The sequence below is a fragment of the Suncus etruscus genome, chromosome X, assembly GCF_024139225.1.
Source record: "Suncus etruscus isolate mSunEtr1 chromosome X, mSunEtr1.pri.cur, whole genome shotgun sequence".
Classification (NCBI taxonomy): domain Eukaryota; kingdom Metazoa; phylum Chordata; class Mammalia; order Eulipotyphla; family Soricidae; genus Suncus; species Suncus etruscus.
The window spans coordinates 117,322,780-117,347,073 of NC_064868.1; the positions used below are offsets into that span (position 1 = coordinate 117,322,780).

At 46.2% G+C, this 24,294-nt stretch overlaps 1 protein-coding gene across 1 annotated transcript in view; it reads left to right on the forward strand.

Moving 5' to 3' along the window:
- The window catches only part of SEPTIN6 (septin 6), a 92,128-nt gene that overhangs the window by 41,062 nt on the left and 26,772 nt on the right, over positions 1 to 24,294 (forward strand). Inside the window, exons 3-5 of the mRNA XM_049767620.1 lie at positions 3,901 to 4,087; positions 8,337 to 8,498; positions 13,340 to 13,436. Coding sequence (XP_049623577.1) covers positions 3,901 to 4,087; positions 8,337 to 8,498; positions 13,340 to 13,436 — 446 coding nt within the window. The remainder of the gene's footprint in view (positions 1 to 3,900; positions 4,088 to 8,336; positions 8,499 to 13,339; positions 13,437 to 24,294) is intronic.

Here is a 24,294-nt window from a genome sequence, read left to right on the forward strand (position 1 = left end):
AATATAGGTGTACTTTTGTGTTCCTAGGGTGTATTCCTAGGAGTGGTATAGCTGGATCGTATGGGAGCTCCATTTCCAGTTTTTGGAGGGATCTCCATATCACTTTCCGTAAAGGTTGTACTAGACGGCATTCCCACCAGCAGTGGATAAGAGTTCCTTTCTCTCCACATTCCCACCAGCACTCACTGCACTGTTCCTTAATTAACACCAGAACTGATCCCTAAATATAGAGCAAGGAGTATCCAAGCACCATCAGTGTTTTCCTTTGTTCCATACCTCCACTGTCCCCTCAAACTGTAGCCAGTAAGATAGTGTCAGAGTTCAGGACTTACCTTGTTATGTCCAACTCTGATTCTATCCCGAGCAGGGAGGGTTCCCCTAAACCTTGACAGTAGTGATCCCTGAGCACAGAACCAATAGCAAGCCCTGAGAACCACCTCGTGTAGCCCATACCCTACTCTTCCATAAAGAAACTAAACAGCAGGGAAGCAGACCTTGAAGATGAATGGAAACCCAAGTGCTCTTGGTTGATGGGCTGTTTGTCTGATCTGAGCCCTGCACCTTTTTCAGAGACCATGAAATTCAGAGACAGCCTGTAGAAAAAGAGGTTCAGAGGCAAGGGCAAAGACCAAATGGACTCCTCTATTTTCTTCTTTAATGCCTTTAATAGAGCTAGAAAAAGAAATTAATATTACATAATGATGTAAGAAAAAAGAAAATAGTGTCAGGGTCAGACCATTCAAGTGATCCAATCAGGCATCAAAAAGTCAATTAACTAAAGAATGTACCCCATCTTCTCGTTCTTTATTTTCCCTTGGTTTTTGTGTCATGTCTGGTGGCACACAGGGGTTACTCCTGGCTCTGTGCTCAGAAATTATTCCTGGCAGGCTTGGAGGCCATACGGATTAACCCGCATTAACTGCGTGCAAGGCCCTACTTGCTGTGCTATCACACTCTACCCTTCTCTTATTTTTGGTTCACAGCTGATGGTGCTCAGGGCTTACTTCTGGCTCTGTGCACAGGGTTCACTCCTGGAGACTGAGGGGATGAGGGATTAAACCCCAGTCAGCCGCCTGCAAGGCAACTTCCCTATCTGCTGTACTGTTGCTCTGGCCCTGATTCTTTTTGTTTGTTTGTTTTTTGTTTTTTGGCCACACCCAGTGATGCTCAGGTGTTATTCCTGACTATGCACTCAGAAATCGATCCTGGCTAGGGGGACCATAGGGGGCGCCAGGGAATAGAACCACGGTCCGTCTTAGGTCAGCCGCGTGCAAGGCAAATGCCCTACCGCTGTGCCACTGCTCCTGTCCTGGGCCTGTCTTTAGGAACCTTGTAGGGCTCTTTGTGGACAAGAGGTTCTTTGATGGCCTTAGCCCTCTGAACGATCTTTGCCTCTTTGCCTCAGAGGGATAAAGGGAAGACCAGTAGGGAGCTAGCAATTTTTTTCCTGGGGTGACAGCACCTAGAACTGGTCTTCATGTGTCAGTGCTCAGAATTTAGACTTCTGTAAATTTTTAAGCTCTTTCCCCTGTCTATAGGGAAATCTTTTTGAAAGACTCAGGTTGGGGCTGTTCCTGCTTTGATGTTCTGCTCTTCTGTAGCTCCAGATCATGAAACTCTTCTACCTGCCTGGGATGAACTGAGAGGGAGAGAAGTGAGGCAGGGCTGAAGCTCAGCTGACCTAGATAAGGCAGAGAGGCTGCAGAAAGGGCCTGGGAGGAGAGAATTCCAGAACAAGGAGGAGTAGAGGAGAGTGACTAGTTTAAATAGGCCTGACAAGGGGTCTGAGCAGGTAGGGCACTTGCCTTGCACATGACTGACCTGGGTTTGATTCCTGGCATACCACGGGGTCCTCTGAGCTGCACTAGGAGAAAGATCTCTGAATACAAAGCCAAGAGTAAGCCCTGAGCACTGACTGCTAGGTGTGGTTCCCCAAAGCAAACCATAACCAAACTAAACTAAAAAGCCTGTCAAGGGCCAAAGAGATTGCTCAATGAGCTGAGCGCTGTCTTTACATCCCAGAGGCCTAGGTTCCATCTTGAGTAATGCATGTTCCCTGAGCACTGCTGGATTTTGGTCCCAAATAAAATACCCTCCCCATCAAAAGGCCTGGTAAGAGTTGTGCATGGAACCTCATGTTCTTGTGGCATGTATAAGTGTGTGTGGTGCTGGGGATAGATCTGAAGTTCATGGATCCACGCAAAACTTGTGATTTCTCATTAAGCTCCATTGCTGGCCCCTGCCTTTGTATTATATTATTATTATTAAAATTTCATTTCAGGTACTGTGGTTTACAATACTGTTACTGATAGTTTCAGATACGACACATCCTAGTACTACACCCTCCACCACAGTGTTGTCTCCACTGTTGTCTCAATGTCCCCTATTATCTTCTTCAGCCTCCTTCCTCCCTTGAGATCTACTTCATAATGAAGCCCTGTTCTTGGTTTCTGTTGCCCTTGGGCATGTTACTCCCCTACTCTTTTTCTTTATATTCCACATATAAGAGAGGTCATTTATTCTTATACTTATTACTTGGGTGTTTGGGGGCCATACCAGCAGTGTCTAGGGGCTACTCCCATCTCTGTGCTCAGAGCTTCGGGGACCATGAGGTTCTGGAGATTCAGTCCTTACAGCTAAATCCTGGTCCAACATCTTGACTTTTGTATCTTTTTTGTTTGTTTGTTTTTGGGAAGGACCACACCCTGTGGTGCTCAGGGATTACACCTGGCTCTGCGCTCAGAAATCGCTCTTGGCAGGCACGGGGACCATATGGGATGCCGGGATTCGAACCACCGGCTGTCCTGGGTCTGCTGCGTACAAGGCAAATGCCCTACCACTGTGCTATCTCTCTGGCCCGGTTTTTCTTTTTTTGTTGATGTGTTGTGTGGTTGGTTTGGGGCCATACCTGGTGGTATTCAGAGGACTCTGGTGGCAGGAAATGAACCCTGGGGAGGAAATGGGTATTGGAACATTGTCTGACTGAAACTCAACCATCAACAACTTTATAACTATATATCTTGCAGCTATTTAATCAAACAAATGAAAAGGACCCTGTGGGGTGCCTGGGATAACCTGGGTCAGTTGCCTGAAAGGCAAATGTTATGTCTTCCTTCTGTCTTATCTCTCTGGCTCCCCAGCATCCTGATTCTTTTATGCTCCCAGAAGGAATACAAAAGAACAAATATTGAAGGTCCAAAGCGATAGTACCAAGGGTAAGGCACTTGCCTTGCACATGGCCGACCCAGGCTTAATCACTAGGATTCCAGAGGGACCTCTGAAATTGTCAGGAATAATTCCTGAGGTCAGAACTAGGGGTTAACTTCTGAGTACTGCCAGGTATGCTCCCACAAAAAAGAACAAACTTTGGGTATAATTGATAGTGGCTTTCTGAAGGTGTGGCATCCATTGGAACCCTGAAATCTTCAAAAGGCAAGCCTAGAGTTAGAAATGGACTTTCCAACACAAAGAGGCCCCAGAGGGAATGTTGAGCTAATGTAGGGACCTTGAAGGTGTCCAGAAACTGGTCCCCTTGATAATGATCAATGGTACACTCAGGATAGATGGAGAAATTCAGCTGCATGGGGAGGAGATACCAAATTTGAGGTTAGGGCATCTTAAACTTCAAAAAGCAACGATCTGGGGCTGGAGAGATAACACTGTGGTAGGGCGTTTGCCTTGCATGCGGCCAACCCGGGTGGAACGCGGTTCGATTCTCAGCATCCTTTATGGTCCCCCAGCCTGCCAGGTGCGATTTCTGAGTGCAGAGCCAGGAGTAACCCGTGAGCACCGCTGGGTGTGGGCCCCAAACCAATCAATCTCAATAAACAACGTTAAAAAAGTGACTATCTGAAAATTATAACTAAAGTATTCCACTCATCTCCCTTCCCTTCCCCTTAGCTACAAGCCTATTGTGGAATTTATCGATGCCCAATTTGAGGCGTACCTGCAGGAGGAACTGAAGATCCGCAGGGTCCTGCATTCCTACCATGACTCTCGCATCCACGCCTGCCTGTACTTCATCGCCCCCACTGGTCATTCCCTGAAATCCCTGGACCTGGTGACCATGAAGAAGCTGGATAGTAAAGTATGAAGGCAGGGCCACGGGGGCAGGGGGAGGCGGGGGGAGGCTAGGGGAGGCTGGGTTAGATGCATTCAAACTTCCTGTTTGCTGGCGCCAAGCAATGCCCGACTCCACATGTGATTTTGTGATACGCTCCTCTTCCCCATCGCTCCACAAAAATGGGCTATTGAGCCAGTGCCTGCAGCATACACATGGTGATCTGGTTGCCTAGCATGAGCATGAGCTGCACATGAGTTGCTTTTTTGTTTGTTTGTTTGTTTTGGGGTCACACCCGGCAGCTCTCAGGGGTTATTCCTGGCTCTACGCCCAGAAATCGCTCCTGGCAGGCTCGGGGGACCATATGGGATGCCGGGATTCGAACCGCCGTCCTTCTGCATGCAAGGCAAACGCCTTACCTCCATGCTATCTTTCCGGCCCAACATGAGCTGCTTTTGCTACTCTGGTCCCTCTTGGGAATAAGGACGCAGGCAAACAAGTGGTGGCTTTAGTCTAGGGACTCACACTTTGGCAATGGAAAGGTAGTTTCTTTCGACTTACCATATTTTTCACTCTGTAAGACACAGAAAATTTGTAGAGGCTCTCCTCCCCTGCACTCAGGCTTCAGCTCCAGGCAGCATTTGCTTCATAAGACTCACTTTGGGGGGGAAAAAGTGTGTCTTGTGATATGAAAAATATGGTAATATTGACTGACCTGTACAGCAATCAGATGCAAATGTAAACTTGACTCTGAACATTTTTTTGTGGACAATACCTGGTGGTGCTCAGCTGTGTTATTTATTTGGGTCACATCTGGACACTTAGAGGTTGTTCCTACCTCAGTGCTTGGGGATCGATCATTCCTGATGCTGCTAGGGATCAAACTTGGGCTTTCAGCATGCCAAATGTTTACTCTAGCCCTCTGGGTCATCTCCCAGCACCATAGCTATCTTATTTTTATTTAATTATTCTTGATTTTAGGGTCACATCTAGTGGTTTTCATAGATTATTCCTGGCTCTATTATTGCGGGTCATTCCTGTCATAGTTTGGCGTAATAAGGGGGACCACCATGGTACTGGGGATCAAATTGGGCCTCCTTGTATGCAAAAGTATATGCCTGCTGATTGTGTCATCTCTGCAACACGTGAGAATTTTACTTTGACAAAAATCTTAAATTTGTCACAGCCTCTTTGAAAATAGAATTTTGTGGGCCCGGAGAGATAGCACAGCGGTGTTTGCCTTGCAAGCAGCCGATCTAGGACCTAAGGTGGTTGGTTCGAATCCGGGTGTCCCATATGGTCCCCTGTGCCTGCCAGGAGCTATTTCTGAGCAGATAGCCAGGAGTAACTCCTGAGCGCCGCCGGGTGTGGCCCAAAAACCAAAAACCAAAAAAAAAAAAAATAGAATTTTGTGGTGAGCAAGATATTACAATGGGTAAACTGCTTGCCTTGCATACAGCTGACATGGATTCAGTCCTAGCACCCCATCAGGGCCCCTGATCACTGCCAGGTGTGATCCCTGGAGAATACAGCCAGAAGTAAAGCCCTGAGCACCCCCACATGTGACCCCAACTCCCCCGCCATGGAACAGGAGTTCACCTACAATGGAGATCAGAGCAGTGACTCATTTTTCCTAGCAGTGAGGTCCATCCCAACTCAACTCTCCAATGCCTTCAATATTTCTTTGACCTAGCACCAAAGTCCAGAGTGATCTCCAGGCACTTCTAAGACTGGGTGCAAAGGAAGTGCCTTGCAGCCTTACCCCCACCTCTCAAAACTCTGACTGGCCTTGGCACCATCTACACTGTCCCCTCTGAATTTGTAGGCAGAGAGGATTATGACCTTCATGGGATCTGAATTCAGATATATACCGTCTCACCCAGGCCTGTGCATTTCAATTTTCTTCTTTTGGGAGGGTACCAAATGGCACTCAGGAAGATCAGACTGTGGTTTAACACAAGGGCTCAAGTATGGTGCTGCCTGTGGTGCTGGGGATGGCCCAGACCACCCTATCAGGGCTCCAAGGCCTTAGCATTATACTTGCTGATGTTCAGGGGCCTACATTGCTCAGGCAATAATCTGGGATCTGCTGTACCCAAATCAAGGAACAAGGCAAGCACCTTAATCCCTGTGCTATTTCAGTGGCCTGTGTTTCTGGGTTTCATTTCTTCTAGCTGTAAATACATTGACCCTTCTTGGAATAATTTCAGGAAGGATTTGGGCTGGATTGAACACTAAGACACTGTTAACTCTTTCTCTTGCTGTCAGAAATTGGGCATTTGTACCCAATATTTTAGCCATAATTTTTTAAATTTTTTTAATTTTTTTATTATGAGAACAAAGATGCAAAGAGGACAAGGTAAAGTTACAGGGGAGGACAATCACCCATAAACAGAATTCTCAGAAGAAATCCCCTTGATGACACCTTAATTTTGAACTTTCAGCCAAAAATCTCAAGTCCCCAGACTGTAGTACATTATAACATTTCTTAGCAGTACACAAATTAGCCATAATTTTTTAGGTTTTTTTTTTTAGTCACACCCTGAAATGCTCAGGGCTTACTCCTGGCCTTGTGCTCAAGTATCACTTTTGGCAGTGCTCAGGGTATTTATCCTATGTGCTGCTAAGGATCGAACCAGAGTTTGCTGTGTACAAGGCAAGTACCTTAACTCTAGTACTATCTCTCTGGCTCCATATTCATATTTTCCTTCCACAGAAATGAGTCACCGAGAGCTTTTTGCAGAAGTGCCAGATCAAATAATTTACTGAAAAGATTCTTGTTCATTAATGCTTCCTCAGTGTTTGCTGACAGAAAGAGGGGCCAGTGTATGTTTTCACTGCATCCTGTGCCATCCTCTTCCCCACCATGGTTCACATGGGTCTCTTTCTCACTGTCTGGGGTTAGTGATCTTAGGTATGCTAACTAGAGGGAGGGTCCGAATTTTGTCTTGTCAATCACAGATTTGCAATTTCTCCCCATCTGCTAGAACTATCCAAGTAGTGACTTTGATATTAAGCTATCACAGAGGTCAGGGAGAGCCTCAAAAGGCTGGATCGCATGTTTTGCTTGCCGGAGCCCTGGGTTCAAGCTCTTAGCACTGCATGGTTCCTAGAGCACCACCAGGAACAATCCCTGAGCCCTGAGTTGGGAGTAGACTCTGGGTCACCCTGGGTGTGGACCCCTTAAAATAACAAACAAAATATCTGACAGCTTATGCATTTTTTTGTTGTTTTTGCTTTTTTTGGCCACATCGTGTGATGCTCAGGGGTTACTGCTGGCTATGTGCTCAAAAATTGCTCCTGGTTTGGGGGACCATATGGGATGCTGGGGAATTGAACCAAGGTTTGTCCTAGATCGGCCGTGTGCAAGGAAAACACCCTACTGCTGTGCTATTGCTCGGTCCCTTGTCTTTGTTTTTGGGCCAGGCCAGGTGATGCTCAGAAGTTAGTCCTGGCTTTGAATTTAGGAGTGACTCCTGGTGGTGCTCAGGGAATCACATGGGATTGAACCTGGGTCAGTTGCGCGCAAGGCAAGTGCCTAATCCTTTGTAGTATCACTCTGGCCACACAGCTGATGAACTTGCCTCTGAGCTGCTTTATACCTCTTGGTTTAAGCTGTGGACTTGTAATAGGCTAAAATTGGGTTTGGATTCCAGTTCTACTAACTGCCTGATCTGAGAATCTAGGGTCTTCTCCTTGGCTCCATTTTTCAGGGGTTAAAGAGCTATAATATTAGCTCTAGAAAGAGTATTATTAGGATTTGTTGAATCCCTCAAAAGCACATAGCTCAGTGCCCAGCACAAAATCACAAGTACTCTGTTGTTTCTTATTTTGTCCTTTGTCTATGGATTGGCTATGGAGGTGATCACCCTTAGGCCATTGACTTGTTCACCTTTTATTTGGTGGTACGTGAGTCGAACCCAGGCTCTCACACATGTTGGGCAGGTCCTTAACCATTTAGCCATATCCCCAACTGTCTTTTTTTTTTTTTTTGGTGTTTGGGTCACACACGGCAGCGCCCTGGGGTTACTCCTGGCTCCAGGCTCAGAAATTGTTCCTGGCAGACTCGGGGGACCATATGGGATGCTGGGATTTGAACCACCATCCTTCTGCATCTAAGGCAAACGCCTTACCTCCATGCTATTTCTCTGCTGCGCCCCCCCCCCCAACTGTCTTAACCCAGAAGTTGTAGCCACTCTCTCAGCCAAGGTCCTACGTTATGTTTCACTGTTGCAATTTGCCACCCATGATCCCTCTTTGCTCCTCTGTCCCCCAGGTGAATATCATCCCCATCATTGCCAAATCAGATGCCATTTCTAAGAGTGAACTAACCAAGTTCAAAATTAAAATCACCAGCGAGCTCGTCAGCAACGGGGTCCAGATCTATCAGTTCCCTACAGATGATGAATCGGTGGCAGAGATCAATGGAACCATGAATGTGAGTATGGGGCGAGACACAGCAGGTTGACTTTATGGGCATTTTTTTGTTCTAGAGTCTTTCCCTAAAGTGAGTGAGAATAAGGGGGTGGTGGGGCTTGGTATTAGGCTTGGATGTAGTGGGGAGGCATTTTCTCTTTGCATCAAGAAGGTAGTTTGAGGGCCGGAGTGATAGTACAGTGGTAGGGCATTTGTCTTGCATGTGACCAACTCAGAATGGACCCGGGTTCGATCTCTGGCATCCCATATGGTCCCCTGAGCTTGCCAGAAGTGATTTCTGAGCACAGAGCCAGGAATAACCCCTGAACGCCGCCGGGTGTTGCCCCAAAACCAAAAATAAATAAATAAATGAGTGAATGAATAAAAAGAAGATAGTTTTATGTGTATTTGAAAGGGGTGTTGAGTAATTTGTTTTCTGCAAAGGAGGTCAAGCCAAATAAATTTGGACATTGATGATGATGCTGGTCATGCTTTCTACTACCAGACCTCATCACCAAATGTCTATTTCAGGCAGGTTTGGCTTTTTCAATTATCAAGGATCTGTGAGTGAGAATGGAAACCCCCAAGCAGCCCATTAGGGTATCTCCCCTAATGCCTCAGAGATACAGAGATGAGTAGCAAATGAACGGTGAACTTGGCATCTGTGGAGCTTTGATGGGGTGGAGCGGCATGAGTTTTAAGATCTCTCCTTGCCTTCCCCTGTCCTCTTTGGTGCCATTCCAAGAGAGGCCAGGCAGCCTGCTCGAGGCCAGGAAGACAGCTAGAGCAGGCCAACAATCTTTGTCTCCAGCATAAACAAGGTCCTGCCAGTGCAGGTGACAAGCAGATCATCCAGCTCTCTGCCCAGAATTTGGGGGGGGGGGGCGTTGATGGGATGGTTTCCAGTGCCCCATCCATGTGTGCATGGAAATGAATAACAATTGACACCAACGTGTTCTTTTTCTTCTCCTCACCTGCTTGCTTTCCACCCACCATTTCCCCCCCCCCCGCCCCCCACTGGAGGAATGAGTAAGGAACAGCGAAGCTGAGTCTCACTTCTCTGGCTGCCTCTCACTGGGCGTGTGCAGAGAGAGACCGCTTCCTCCTGTGTTTGGAGAAGGCATCAGCTAATAGGGTTGAGGAAGCCTCTGCCTGCGAGTGGCTTTCTGGAGTGAGAAGAGGCATCAGTTTTTCCTAATGACATAATACCTGGGTCTAGCCAGACGCAGGAAAGCCTGGTCATAAAAGCCATTTTTAGCAAACTCGTCTGCTGTCCACTGCTCCCTGGGTTATCATTAGCGCGTCAGCTGCCTCCCACTGAGATGGGCTGCTGGCACATTGGCAGTTGGGCCTCCCTTCGAGGATTGTCACGCCTGACTTCCTGCCCATCAGTCTCTTTTTCTTCCTTTCTCTGAAAATCTGTTGTCTTTAACATATTTGGGGGGGGGGGCTCACACCCTGTGGCACTTGGATTACTCCTGGCTCTGCGCTCAGAAGTCGCTCCTGGCAGGCTCAGCGGACCATATGGGATGCCGGGATTTGAACCAACATCTGTCCTGTGTTGAATGCGTACAAGGCAAACACTTTACCACTGTGCTATCACTCTGGCCCCCCTCTTCAACATATTGAAGACATTGCATGTGTGTGTATTGCGGGGAGGTTGGTGATGAACATTATAGAACAAACTCTAGGGCCTGGAGAAATAGTAAGTACAGCAGGTAAGGCACTATACTCAGAGTATAAGATCTTCTACTTTGCCACATGGGGTTCAATCCCCAGCCCTGAATAGAGTCTCCTGAATCTTACCTGGAGTGATGCCAAGTGCTCAGAGCTAGGAGTAAGCCCTGAATACCATGGGTCGGGGGGTTTGAATGTAAGCCATCTTGTTTGGATGAGAGAAACTAAAAGTGAGACCCCATCTGCAGAAATCTGGGAATGCAGAGGGCCTCTTGTCTGGTGACATGGACACCTCACTTCAGAACATTGGGCCCACAGATGGCACGTCTTGGACCTGGAGTCCCTAGGTCAGCAATGGATGGTTTTGATCTGAATCAGTGGGGGCTAGGGTGTGCAGTCATTTTGAGGGCTCTGTGTGTGTCCCATAAAAGCACCTCTCCGTCACTGAAGCATGGATCCAGAGTACCAGCTACCCTGGATGTGGCTCCTCAGCTCTGCTCCAGCCTCCTGCAGGAGCCCAGGGCTGCTCAGCACTCAGGTTGGAAAGTTCATGAGGTGTGAGAGAGCCCTTCTCCAGCACGCAGTTTGGAGCTTATTTTTGTTGTGGCGCATACTTGTCTGGATTTGTCCGCATTTTCCCCTTGAAAAACAAGATGCATACTCCAATACGTGCTCAGGGTTAGTGCTCCAATGAAGAATATCATAGAGACACTTGTGCTTAGCCCTCCCCTCCCCTCTCTTCCCCTCCCCTCCCCTCCCCTCTTCTCTTTGCTCTTCTCTTTTCTTTCTTCTGATTAAAAAATTCTGAGAGTCAGGGTGATTTTAGGGTAGGCACTTGCCTTGCACATAGCTGACCTGAGTTCAAACACCAGCACCTGATGGTTCCTCAAGCCAGCCAGGAGTGATCCCTGAGACTAGAGCCAGGAGTTAGCTCTGGGCACAATCAAGTGTGATCCAACAAATCAAAGGAAAATAAATGTATCCCACCCACCCCCAAAATAAAATATATATATTCCAGCATAGGAGTTACAATACTGTTAGCATTTATGGTATTGTACAAAATTATTGCACTCTACCAAAGTACAATCTCCTCAGTCACCTGTAGCCTAGTACTCATTCCTTCTATCTCCTCCTCCACTGGTAGGAGTGGCTCTTTAACCTGGAGTTGGCTGCAGTCCCCAAACCAAACTAGCAAATACAAAAGATTCAATGGAATGATGCAAACATGGATGCCTAGAGCCTAGTACTTAAGAGCTGAGTACATTGCTATGGCTGCTAATATTGATTTTATAGCTACTAATCCTGTGGGCAGCAATATTGCTACCTTCTCAGCGAAGCTTGCATTATTTCCTACACAGTTAGCAGCTCCTCTACATTCCTGCAGGGCGCAGGCCTGCATGTGGCATAACAATTCTCTGTATGGTCATTGTCTACGTATGTCTTTCTCTTCCTAGAGACATTCTCTGACCTCTTCCTGTGTTTTGTGCTTTTTTGTCAGTTTGTTTTTGGCAATACTTGACAATTCTCCTGTAACTCCTGGCTCTGCAGTAAGGAATTATCCCTGGTGGTGTTTGGGGGACTATTTAGGATGCCTAGCATCAAACCCAGGTCATCTATTTACAAGACAAGTACCCTACCCACTGTATTCTCTCTCTGGCCCTGAATTATTTTCTTTATTTTTTGGTTTGGGCCTATGCTCAGGGGTTACTGCTAGCTCTAAATTCAGGAATCACTCCTGACAATGCTCAAGGGACCATATTAGGATGCTGGGGATTGAAACAAGATCATCCAAATGCAAGGCAAATGCCTTCCCTGCTGTATTGTGTATCTGGTCCCTTTTAATTTCTGGAATCAAATAGGAGCTCATCAAACATTTCTAGAATGAAGGAGAAGGTGGATCAAAATATCTGAGTTCTAAGCCTATTTATCTAAGTAGACTTAAAAAACTTGTTCCAGCAAGACTTGGGACTGGCCATTGGAGAACCCGTTGTGGTTAAGTCCCTCCCCCTGAGATTTGTGAATTATTTTATTCCATGCTTTCAGTTGCCAGGGGTCACTCAGTACTCAAAACCTGCTCAATAGGGCTGGAACTGTATAGTAAAGCTGGTAAGGCAATTGCCTCTCACGTGGCTGACCTGGATTAGATCCCTGACATCCCATATGGTCCCTTGAGCTCCTCTAGGAGTGTTGCCTGAGTGCAGATCCAGGAGTTATCCCTGAGCATCACCAGATGTGGCCAAGGAAATCCTTGCCCAGATCCCCACAGAAAGGGGCATGCATTGTGTTTTCAGGTGTCTTAGGACTGACTTGAGAACTGCTGTCTTTTCTCTGGCCCACAGCCCTTTTTTAGGCTATATAGCTTTCTGATCTGTTTGCTCTTTTGCCTTCTTTCCCATTTCTATTTCCAGGAGACCTACCTCTGCCATTCAAGGAATCTTTTTTTTGGGCCACACCCTGTGATGCTCAGGGGTTACTCCTGGCTATGCGCTCAGAAGTTGCTCCTGGCTTCTTGGGGGACCATATGGGACGCCAGGGGATCGAACCGCGGTCCGTCCTAGACTAGCGCAAGCAAGGCAGGCACCTTACCTCCAGCGCCACCACCCGGCCCCTCAAGGAATCTTTTATTTAACATCTACTATGTGCCTGACCATTTGAGCCTTGGGTCATTTCTCCTGTGTCTGATTTCCAGTCAAGAATTTGGGCTTGCCTAACACGACTGTAAGGGCATAAGAGGGCAAGGGATTGTATCTTCACTTTTATTTTATTTTCCTAATAACACCTCAAACAGATCCCAGTACAATACTGGGCAGATGGGTGAAAACAGATGGACACTGAACTTTCCAAGCCCAAGAAATTGGGACGAGCTCTCACCATCAGGCAGGATGAGAATGAGTTTCTGTTTGGGCTCTCACACTCTGGAACAGGGGTGGGGGGCTTTGGTATACCTCCCTTGCTTCTCTAGCTTCTCCACTGAGTCCTAGCCCCACCCCATTCATCCACCCAATTCGATTGTGAACTTCTGGCCAAAGTTCAGCTCAGACCATGTAAACTTTACACAGCTCTGGAGTGGAATCAGTGTCGCATGGTGTGAATAATGAGGAGGGACACTGTAGTGGGGACCCTGGAGGATCATGGTTGTGCCTTTATCCCCTGGAGTTCTGAACTTTCCTGGGCCTTCTCTTTTAGGCCCACCTGCCATTTGCTGTCATCGGCAGCACCGAAGAACTGAAGATAGGAAACAAGATGATGAAGGCACGGCAGTACCCATGGGGCACAGTCCAGGGTGAGTGCATGTTTTCTGGAAGGACTTGAAATGCATAGCTCTTATGTACCCGGCCACCATACCATCAGTCCCTCACTTGTCCCCCATCTCATCTCATTTGGTATGTGATTCAGTCATGGGGTGGGTGACTCTGGCCAATCCTGACTCCAATCCTCCAAATTCTCCACCATAAACAACTCCTTTTTTTGCTAATAGAGAAAAATTTCAAGCCCAAACAAAGGCCCCTTGAGATCATCACCATAATAAGGCCCACCAGGCAGTTAAGGGATTAAGAGGCAGACATTCGAAAATAATCACAGCAAAGCAAAAGCACTACCTATTCAGATAGATTTAGGGTTTTCTTTGAGGGGGACATTTTGGCAGTGTTCAAGGAACCATATGGGATCAAATCCAGGCCGGCTGCATGTATATACCATAACCACTGTACTATCACTTCAGCCCCTATTCAGAGTAAAACAAAGAGGTAAGGGGGCTAGGTCTCTGGTTCCCAGTCCATATTTTGCATGTAGGAGGTCTCAGTTTGATCCTGCATCTTCTAGTCCCCAAATTACTGCCAGCATGAGCCCCCTATCACTAAGCCAGAAGAAGTAGCCTCCAAACTCTACCAGGCACAGCCCCCAAACATAAATAAACGAATATACATAGATAAAACCAGAGGAATACCTAATTATTAGCCTCAGGCTAAAGCTGTATTGGTTGAGATTTGTGCTAATCTTTTCAAGAAGCATCTTGAGGAATCATTTGGCAGCAGCTGTGGCTGTGCTCAGGCACAATTCCTAGCTCTGGCACTGATTGAAGGCCGATCTGCATGTCAGATTCAAACCAGAGTCAGCTACAGGTCAGCTGAGCATCTTACTCCCTGTCCCTTCTCTGAACCTTGAAGAATAATTTTCTATTGGGAGGACACCTGCTCCGGGCTTACTCAGGCTCTACATCCAGGAATGACTCCCAACAGTATTTGGAATGCCAGGGATTGAACTCAGGTCGGCATGGAAGGCAAGCAGCCTATATGCTGTACTATCTCTCTGACCTGAAGAATATAATTTTTTTGACAGCAATAAGCCTAACTATTTCATTCACCCTAGTTTCCACCATCAACTCAAATAATGTGGATACCAAATCCATTCCCCAACTACTGTGTTTTTCTCATGGATGATAACAAGCATTTCACCGTCAAAATTGTGTGTAACTCTCAGGTCAGCATCATGTTCCCCAGCCAATGTATTGGATAGGGCCTCCCCAATAGTGCTCAAGGACCTTGGGGGCTACTTTGGGTAACTCTTGGCCATCAGAAACCGCAGTTCAGAGCTTAGCTGGGACATGCAATATGGACTCTGAAGGCCTTCTAGGACTCAGAAGAATTGAGGTGCCTGAAATCGAAATGGGGTCCAGTACATGCTAAACATGCACATCTGACTACCGAGTTATCTCTGGATACCCTTCCCCCCCAAATAATTTGTAATTCACTGGGGGAAAACCTTCCAATTGGTGCTCATGTGGCCTGGGACACATCCTGGTGATTATCAGTTAAACAGCCTGGCAATATAATGCCAGGGCCTGAGGGTATGGTGCTGGTCATGCCCTGTAGTGCTGAGGATTGTCCAAGCCACACACCCCAGCAGTGCTTGAAGAACCTTCATGGCCACCCTGGCTATACTCAGGTTCAGAATGTGCCCTAACTATAGTTTTATGACCCAAAATCCTAACCCCCAATTTTTGGGGGGATTGGGTCATACCCGGTGGTGCCCAGGGGTTACTCCTGACTCTGCATTCAGAAATAGCTCTTGGCAGGCACGGGGGACCATATGGGATGCCGGGCTTCAAACCACTGTCCATCCTGGGTTGGTTGCATCCAAGGCAAATACCCCACTGTTGTGCTATCTCTCCCACCCTCTTTTCCTTTTTTTTTCTTCTTAATTTGGGATATATTCCTGTGGTACTCACTCAGGAGTATCACAGAGCTACTCCAGGCTTTGTGCCCAGTTGCTTGGGGATCACAGGGCTCTGGAAAAGGAACCAGGTGAGGTGCAAGGTAAGCACCTTTATTCCCATATTCTCTGTGCCTCCCCATCTTTTATGTTATTGTTTTTGGGTTATACCTGGCTGTCCTCAGGGCTTTCTCTGGGTTCTGTACTCAGGGATCACTCCTGGTGATCAGGGGACCATATGGAGTCCCAGGGATCCAAATTGGATCTGCAAAGTTCCTTACCTGCTATACTCTATATCTCCGACTTTCTAATCATTTCTTGATAATAAGATCTACCTGAAAGTATTCACAACCATCACTGCTTTCAAGTACAGTGATAGGCTATTGCTAAAACTCTTAGAAAAATGTTGGTAAACTGACCAAAGCAAATATTTTATTTTGTAATATAGGACCGGATTATTTGGGGGGGGGGGCTACACTGAGTGCTATGGGCTTACTTCTAGCTCTGCACTCAGGAATTGCTCCTGGGAGGCTCAGAATACCATATGGAGTGCTAGGAATCCAACTGTAGTTGACAGTGTACCAGGTAAATGCCATATCCACTATTACTCTAGGCCAGTGGTCCTCAAACTATGGCCCGCGGGCCACATATTGTATTTGTATCTGTTTTGTTTCTTCATTGCAAAATAAGATATATGCAGTGTGCATAAGAATTCGTTCATAAGTTTTGTTTTTACTATAGTCAGACCCTCCAATGGTCTGAGGGACAGTGAACTGGCCCCCTGTTTAAAAAGTTTGAGGACCCCTGCTCTAGGCCTTTTTGGTCCCCAATGGTTTATTGAGAAAGAGAAAAGAGAGAGAGATCTATATAATTGGAATATTAAAAGAGAAGTTGATATTAGAGTGATTTTTTCAGACAAATAGCTCTATTTCATGTTTATATTCAAGATAATTTTAATTCTAACTATTCGACTTTTTATACTGAGTCACTATGAGATACAGATGGTTGGAAGCTTGCCACAAAGCAAGGGAATTGGGGGAAGATTGCAGTTAGGACAGAGAAGGGACCACTGTCACAGCATGAACATTAACATTAACATTAAGAATTTAGGGCCCGGAGAGATAGCACAGCGGTGCTTGCCTTGCAAGCAGCCGATCCAGGACCAAAGGTGGTTGGTTCGAATTCCGGTGTCCCATATGGTCCCCCGTGCCTGCCAGGAGCTATTTCTGAGCAGACAGCCAGGAGTAACCCCTGAGCACCGCTGGGTGTGGCCCAAAAACCAAAAAAAAAAAAAAAAAAGAATTTAGGGGCCGAAGGGATAGCATGGAGATAGGGCGTTTTCCTTGCATGCTTAAGGATGGTGGTTCAAATCCCGGCATCCCATATGGTCCCCCGTGCCTGCCAGGTGTGGTTTCTAAGCACAGAGCCAGGAGTAACCCCTGAGCGCTGCTGGGTGTGACTCAAAAACCAAAAAAACACAAAAACAAAAACAAAAAAGAATATTTCCAGAGGAAGTTAGTCTGAAGACCCACAAGGAAGTTCATACCTTTAGCGTGGGTAGCTGATCAAAAATTCCTGAGAAAATATTGCCAGCAGGCCCATTGAGAAGTCTTTTCCCTCAAGTGTGGATAGCTGGAAGATTCCTGAGATCTCTCATCAATAGGCCTACTGAGTCTTCCCTCTCAGTGTGGATGATTGAATGAGATATTCTATTAATGAAAGTGACATTCTGCCTTCTTTACTACAAACATTTAATTGATACATACACATAAATAATATGTACACATATATGTGTGTGCTCCCTTCTGCTGTGTATATAGTAAAACCTTTCTCACCCTAACATAAGGATTTTTACAGGCAATATAGCCTTGATTAAATTTATCTTTACCTGGGGTCGGAGAGATAGCATGGAGGTAAGGTGTTTGCCTTGCATGCAGTAGGACGGTGGTTCGAATCCAGACATTCCATATGGTCCCCCGAGCCTGCCAGGAGCGATTTCTGAGCCAGGAGTAACCCCTGAGTGCTGCTGGGTGTGACCCAAAAACAAAAAACAAACACAAAAATTTATCTTTACCTGGAATACTCAGCATCAAAAAAACAATTGTTTTTTCTTCTCCTTGTCTTTAAACACCTAGCAGTTTGTAACTGAAAGGGTGGCCTTGCTTCAGGGACTTCCCCTAGTCACCTGAGCTAACTAATTTACACTCCAAAAAAGGTTTGGCCAGGATAGCACTGGGCTATTGAATTTACTAGTTATACTTCTGTGCCTCTTTCATCTAAGTTTTATCTCTTTCAAAACCAGAATTTAGGAAGAAGTTAGTCTTAGCCCCTAAGCTAGAAACCTGTTCCCTTAGGTAAAGGAAGTTTTTTTTTGGGGGGGGGGTGGGGCCACACCCGGCGTTGCTCAGGGGTTACTCCTGGCTGTCTGCTCAGAAATAGCTCCTGGCAGGCACGGGGGACCATATGGGACACCGGGATTCGAACCAACCACCTTTGGTCCTGGATTGGCTGCTTGCAAGGCAAACGGGGCTGTGCTATCTCTCCGGGGGGGCCGCTAATCTCTTAATTTACATCAGTATGACACCTAGGGCTAGGCCATAATGGAACTACTTTGAAATGTAAAATTTGGGGCCGGAAAGATTGCGGGGAGGTAAGGCTTTGCCTTTTATGCAGAAGGTCGTAGGTTTAAATCTCAGCACCCATATGTCGTGTGTGTCCCCCCCCCCAGCCTGCCAGGAGTGATTTCTGAGCATAGAGCCAGGAGTAATCCCTGAGTGCTGCCGGGTGTGACCCAAACACCCCCCCCCACCCCAAATGTAAAATTTTGCCTTCCTTTTATCCTCTGGGCTCCTAACTGAATTATTCTATTCTAAAGATGATAAGCCACCTAGAAAAACGTGTATTGTTTAAAAGATCAAACAATGTACATTGACAAGTTTCTGTTGTACTTTACAAAGAAAAATGTGACCATTCTTTTTTACACCTGGGACTAGTGTTATACTCCTTATAAAAACAAAACCCTAGTTTAGATATTAAACACAGAACACTGTTCTCCATACACGCATTGTGTGTGCTCTTATCATTTTTCATCATATTTCATATTTCACTCTCCCTGAAATGGATTCATTGAAATCACACTGGCATGGTAGGACAGAAGCCACCTACAGCAGGCCACTAAAATGGTGATAATTGAAAATGATCACTCTGGACAAGAACTGGGTGCTGAAAGGAGGGAAAGTGATAGACATGATATCCCTCAGTACCAGTAGACTTTAGGCTTTGACTTTAAATACTAATGCTTGCAGATGCCTGAAAAGGAGTTCTGGAAAATATTGTTTTTTTTAAATTGGAAAATATTGATTATTTTTATATAATCAGATTATAGGGTGGTTGCTGCTTTGAGCTAAAAAGAAAACCCAAAGAACAAAACCACCAAGCCAGCAACAGATCTAGAGGCAGCAAGGTAGAAAGGAGGAAGGGTGCAAGAAAGCATGAAGGCCTGCCTGAGTGCTGCAGAAGATAAACAAGAGGGGTCGGAATAGTAGCACATCAGTAGGACACTTGCCTTGCACGCAATTGACCAAGGACAGACTCGGGTTTGATCCCCATCATCCCATATGGTCCCCTAAGCCAGGAGTGATTTCTAAGCACAGCCAGGAGTAACACCAGAATGCCAGGCACTGGGTGTGCCCCCAAAGAAAAACAAACAACAAAATGAAACAAAAAAAAAACCCAGAAGATAAACAATACTCTCTTGGCCCTGCGGTTCCTAAGAGCAAGTAACTGGAAATACTCAAGAGAGATATTTTAAATAGATTATAATGGCAGAGCTAGCTCAGGGGTTAGAGTGCTTATCTTCCATCCATCCCACCAGCCCTAGTTCATATCGCCAGCACCACATATTACCTCCTGAGCAACATTAGGTAAGGACAAAATTGCCCGCACAAAATATAGGCCTGTAGCAATAAGACAGCAGGGAATGCACTTGCTTTCCATATGTATGACCTGGGCTCAATTCCCAGAACCTTCAATGTTCCTTTGAGTCCCTTCAGGACTGATCCCTGAGCAAGGAGCCAGGAGTAAGCCATAGCACTGCTGAGTGTGTTTCCCCCAAGATAAAACCATTATAGAAATAAAATGAAATACAAATGCATTCAAGAAGTGTTGGGACTCTGGATAGCAGAGGAGCATGTTCCTGGCATGTGTGAGGCCCTGAATTCAGTTCTCATCACTGTGTGCTTCCCTTCGACCCCCCACTGCATTGCTAGTGGTAGCCTTGGCCCACAAACTTCACCATGGAAATCTTGGTGGTCCCCAGCACTGCTGGACCCTAGCACTGAATCTCTGGTAGTAACCTCAGAGTCTACTAATCTCTATTTGGAAGGTGTCCCAAAAATAGAATTGAAGAATTGCAAAATATGCACATAATGGGATATTTTATAGTAGCAAAACTGAATGGACTTTATAGTACCAGGTGAGTGCATCTTAGAAAAGAATGAATCAGAAAAATATCTCTTTGTATGGTTTCATTATGAATTCTAAAAGTTTGCAAAACTAAAGATATGGAGCTGGCTGACAGTACAGTGGATAGAGCTCATGCCTTGCACGTGGCTCACCCAGCTTCAACCCCCATTTTCCCATATGTTTCCCTGCACGCTGCCAGGAGTAATTCCTTACTGCAGAGCCAGGAGTAACCCTTGAATGACACTAGGTGTAGCCCTCAAACAAAAAAACTAAAAAAGATATGAATCAGACAGATACAGTACAGTGGGTAAGGCATTTGCCTTGCACACAGCTGACTCTGGTTCAATTCGTGGCAACACTTAGGAGTGATTCCTTGAGCCTCACCAGGAGTGAGTGATCCCTAAGCCCAAAGCCAGGGTAAGCTCTGAGCACAGAACCAATGCCTTCTAAGACACCCAAGCTCAACAAGATCTATATTTGTTAGAATTCATACAGACATGGTAAAGCTATCGAGACGAAGCATTGACTTCCGTTCTTCAAGTTAGGGTAGTGGTTAAGGCTTTATGGGAGGCAAAGAGGAATGGAAAGAGTAAAGGCATAAAGGGCTTCTGAGGTACTTGCTGGGAGGTTCCACTTGAGTCATGGGACTCAGTTTTTAAAATTTCTTGGATACCTCAGTATCCAAGCCTGCCTGAAGCGACCCCTGAGTGCAGAGCCAGGAGTAAGCTCTTAGTACAGTTGGGCGTGGCCCCAAATCCCAGAAAAGTTCTTTAAGGGCCAGGCCAAGAAGAGAGTTCAAAAGGCAGGAGGAGCCCCATCTTCAGAACCCTCAAACTGCAAAGCCGCTTAAACACCTCCAGGAGTGACCCTGAGCACTAAGCAAAGAGGAGCCCACAGGCAGTACTCGATGTGTCCCTCAAATAAAAGCAAACACCCTCAAACCATGGGAAAAGCCCTTGAATTGCGTGGATACACTTTTATGTACTTTCTGTCAGTGTGATCACCTTTCCATTTAGAAACAGGCAGATTAAGGATATGCTTATGCTCATCCTCAACATGTGCTTCCATCCCTGGAGCTGCTCTGTCCCCATGAATTCTATCAGAAGTGACCCCCAAAGCACTGAGCCATAGCAGCTCCAGAATCCTGCTAAGTGTGGTCCTAAGCCAAAGCCACAGACAGACAGTGTATCTGCAGTCTAGAAGGTGTTCTGCTTGACTGGTGGAAATGTTTCTGGGGGGTGGTGAATTGAGGGGCTAACCAAGTCCTAAGAGAGAGCAGTGGAGAGCAGGAGAGGGGTCCACACCTCCCCAGGGGCTGTGAGAGTATGCTTCCAGTCAGACTAAATTTCTCTTGACCCACAGTAACACCTGGAAGAGAGCAGGTGGTTTGCCCCCATCACCTTTGAAGGCGGTTCATGTGTTATCCCTCAGCCCAGAGTCTCTTGGACAGCAGATGGGTTTACCTCAGATAGAGCAGGACTGCTTAGCTGAGGTTGACTAAGTTTTGGTCTGCTCTGCCTTAAATCTAGGACCCTGTGGAAATAGGTGGGTGTAAAAGGTTTCATAGTCCACAGTGTGTCCTGGGAAAGGGATGGTGATCTTTGGAGGAGAAATTTCAAGTGGGATGAAATAGGCCTAAACTTTGATATTCTGGTCAGTGATTCCAGTTAAAGTAGCTGACCAACTGCTCCTCAACTCTTCTGACTAGCCTTTTTCCATCTTGTTTTCTTCTTGGACGCCCTTGTCCTACTGGTTAACTCCCTAGTCTCATGTTGTGGCTTTCCCATAGTTGCATTCTTCACCTGTGGTCCTCTTGGAATATCCTGGGTGCCCACAGTTTGGGGCCATAAGACCCCCAGTTGAGAAATGCTGCCTTAACATGTTAAGGTATTGACTGATAGGTGTTCTGGTAGCCTGCATTCACAGTTCTCTTCAACTGAAGAAGCAGGTATGGCTTGCCCCTGCATAGGCCTATGAGCCACTTCTCAGTGGCCACTGGGGTTCACCCTAGAGGTGATGGGGCTGGTTGTCAGACTGATGCATTGTGATACGGTTTATGGGCCACACCCAGTGGAGCTCAGGGTCTCCTCCAAACTTGGTGCTCAGGGGTTGTTCTTGCTGATTTAAGGTGGGCATGTGAAACCAGGGGTGGAACTTGGCCCTTTTGCATGCATTGCCAGTTTTGCAGCCTTTTGAGCCATCTTTCCAGCCTCTGCTGTGATTTGGCTGGGTTGCAGGGGTGTTTGTGATCAGGGCTTAATCCTGACTTTGCATTCAAGAGTTCAACCCTGGTGGGGCACAGAGGATCCTATGTGGGGCTGGTGATTGAACCTGTGTTGACCTGGAGCAAGAAAAGTGCCTTACCTATTGTCCTAGATCTGTACCCTTCACCCCAAAGCAATCTCTCATACTAGCTTCTGTTTCTGGTGAGAATGGCTCCTTTTTCCCCAAAAAGTTTTATTATAATATCAGGATTTACCAAGTAGTTCATAATATAGTCAGTTCATGCATTAAATTCAAACAGCATCCCACCACTAGTGTGAACACATTTTCACTAGTCCCCAGTTTACCATCCAGAACATTAGCCTGCCTCCAGGCAGGCACAGTTAAATTTATTTCATATTGTTTGTTACAACAGAAAGGCAACTGGAATGATCAAACTTAGATCAACACAGGTCAATTGGAAATGATTTTTCTATCACTCCATAGTGTTACTAAAGTCAGGGATTTACTGGGTTGTGCTTGGTGCTATTTGAGCCTTTCAATTACTGTTTTAGCCCACTGAGATTGGGGATTACTATTTAACTTTACCATCAAATTTCCATGATACTGCTGGGCTGACACTAATGTGAAATATTGAGGTGTCCAGGATTTTTAGATCTGAAACAAATTTGGTTGGCTTAGAAGTTTGGTAAATGTTAACTTGCAGAGCTGGGCCGTTTCTGTCAGAGGGTATAGGGGGGTGGCACTAGACTGTCATAATTTATGCAGAAAGGACAATCTCCCCCCCCTTTCTGAGAAGGCCACAGAAATATCAGCCCATACAAGACTACCCGGGAAATATTGGCAGCCGTTGTTTTCTTTTGGAGCTTGGTGGAGGAGCAAGTCGGTGGCCCTTAGGCAAAAGGGCAATTGGGGGCATGGGAAGATGAGTCTCTAGGTAGTCTGCTGCAACCATGCCTGTCCCCATCACCACAACCCTCTCACTGTCGCTGCTACACAATCCTAACCCTACAAAACAGAATCTGGGCCAAGTGTGCCTGTTCATCAACCAAAACACCACTGTCCATACAAAGAACAAAATCCCCCATTGTCATCCATTGAGCCTGGCCTGGAGATACCAGGTCATGGCATACACCGTGCTGTGTTCCATCTGAAAGTCCCCATCCTGCTGAATTGGTCCATTTCTCTCTCCTTGGCCTGTTCAGGACATACTAATGCCTGTGTTCAGGGATCATTTGTGGTCAAAGGGTCCTATGCAGTGTCATACAAACATACAGGCTCAAACAAACCATGGTTAAATGCATGCAAGTCAAGTGCCTTCTCCATTGTGCTCTCTGGTCCTGCTACTCTACTTTTATGAGGGATGGGACTTGCTCATCCATGTTGCAAAATAAGTTTTTTTTTTTTTTTGGTTTTTTTGGGGGGGCCACACCCGGCAGTGCTCAGGGGTTACTCCTGGCTGTCTGCTCAGAAATAGCTCCTGGCAGGCACCGGGGACCATATGGGACACCGGGAATCGAACCAACCACCTTTGGTCCTGGATTGGCCGCTTGCAAGGCAAACGCCGCTGTGCTATTTCTCCGGGCCCGCAAAATAAGTTTTACTGTGTCCTAGTGACCAGGGCAAAACCACTTCCTCTGAAGCTTTTCCCATCTGAATGAACCACTACTGCGTTTCATACACAAGCTCATCACTGTCAACCTTTTTGGTTTGTTTTTGGGCAATACCAGCAATGCTCAATGTTACTCCTGGCTCTACATTCAAAAATTTACTCCTAGTGGTGCTTGGGGGGAACGATATGGGAAGCTGGGGGTCAAACCCAGGTTGGTCACATGCAAGACAAGCACCCTATCTGCTGTGCTATCACTCTAGCCCCATCACTGTTGACTACTGATCTCTTGCTTCTCCTCTATTCTATGGAGACTTTGACATCTCTTTATCACTTGTTCTCTCTCCTCTACTGGCTGTGCTGGAACCCTAACTCTGTAACTCACAAGTTCTACAACTTAACTTTATCCACTAAGCCACCCAAAGCACTAGGTCCTGGTGTATCTTGCAATGTCTATGCTTTCAGAGTGCCCTAGCAGCTGTTCATTTCACACAAATGATTTTAGCACTACCCCTTCACAAATGATTTTAGCACTACCCCTTCATTTTTTTCTGGACTTTCATTGCATCTAAGCTTCCAAAAATCACCACTTGCATAATTCTAATAATTATCTTTTTGTTGTTGTTTTTGTTTT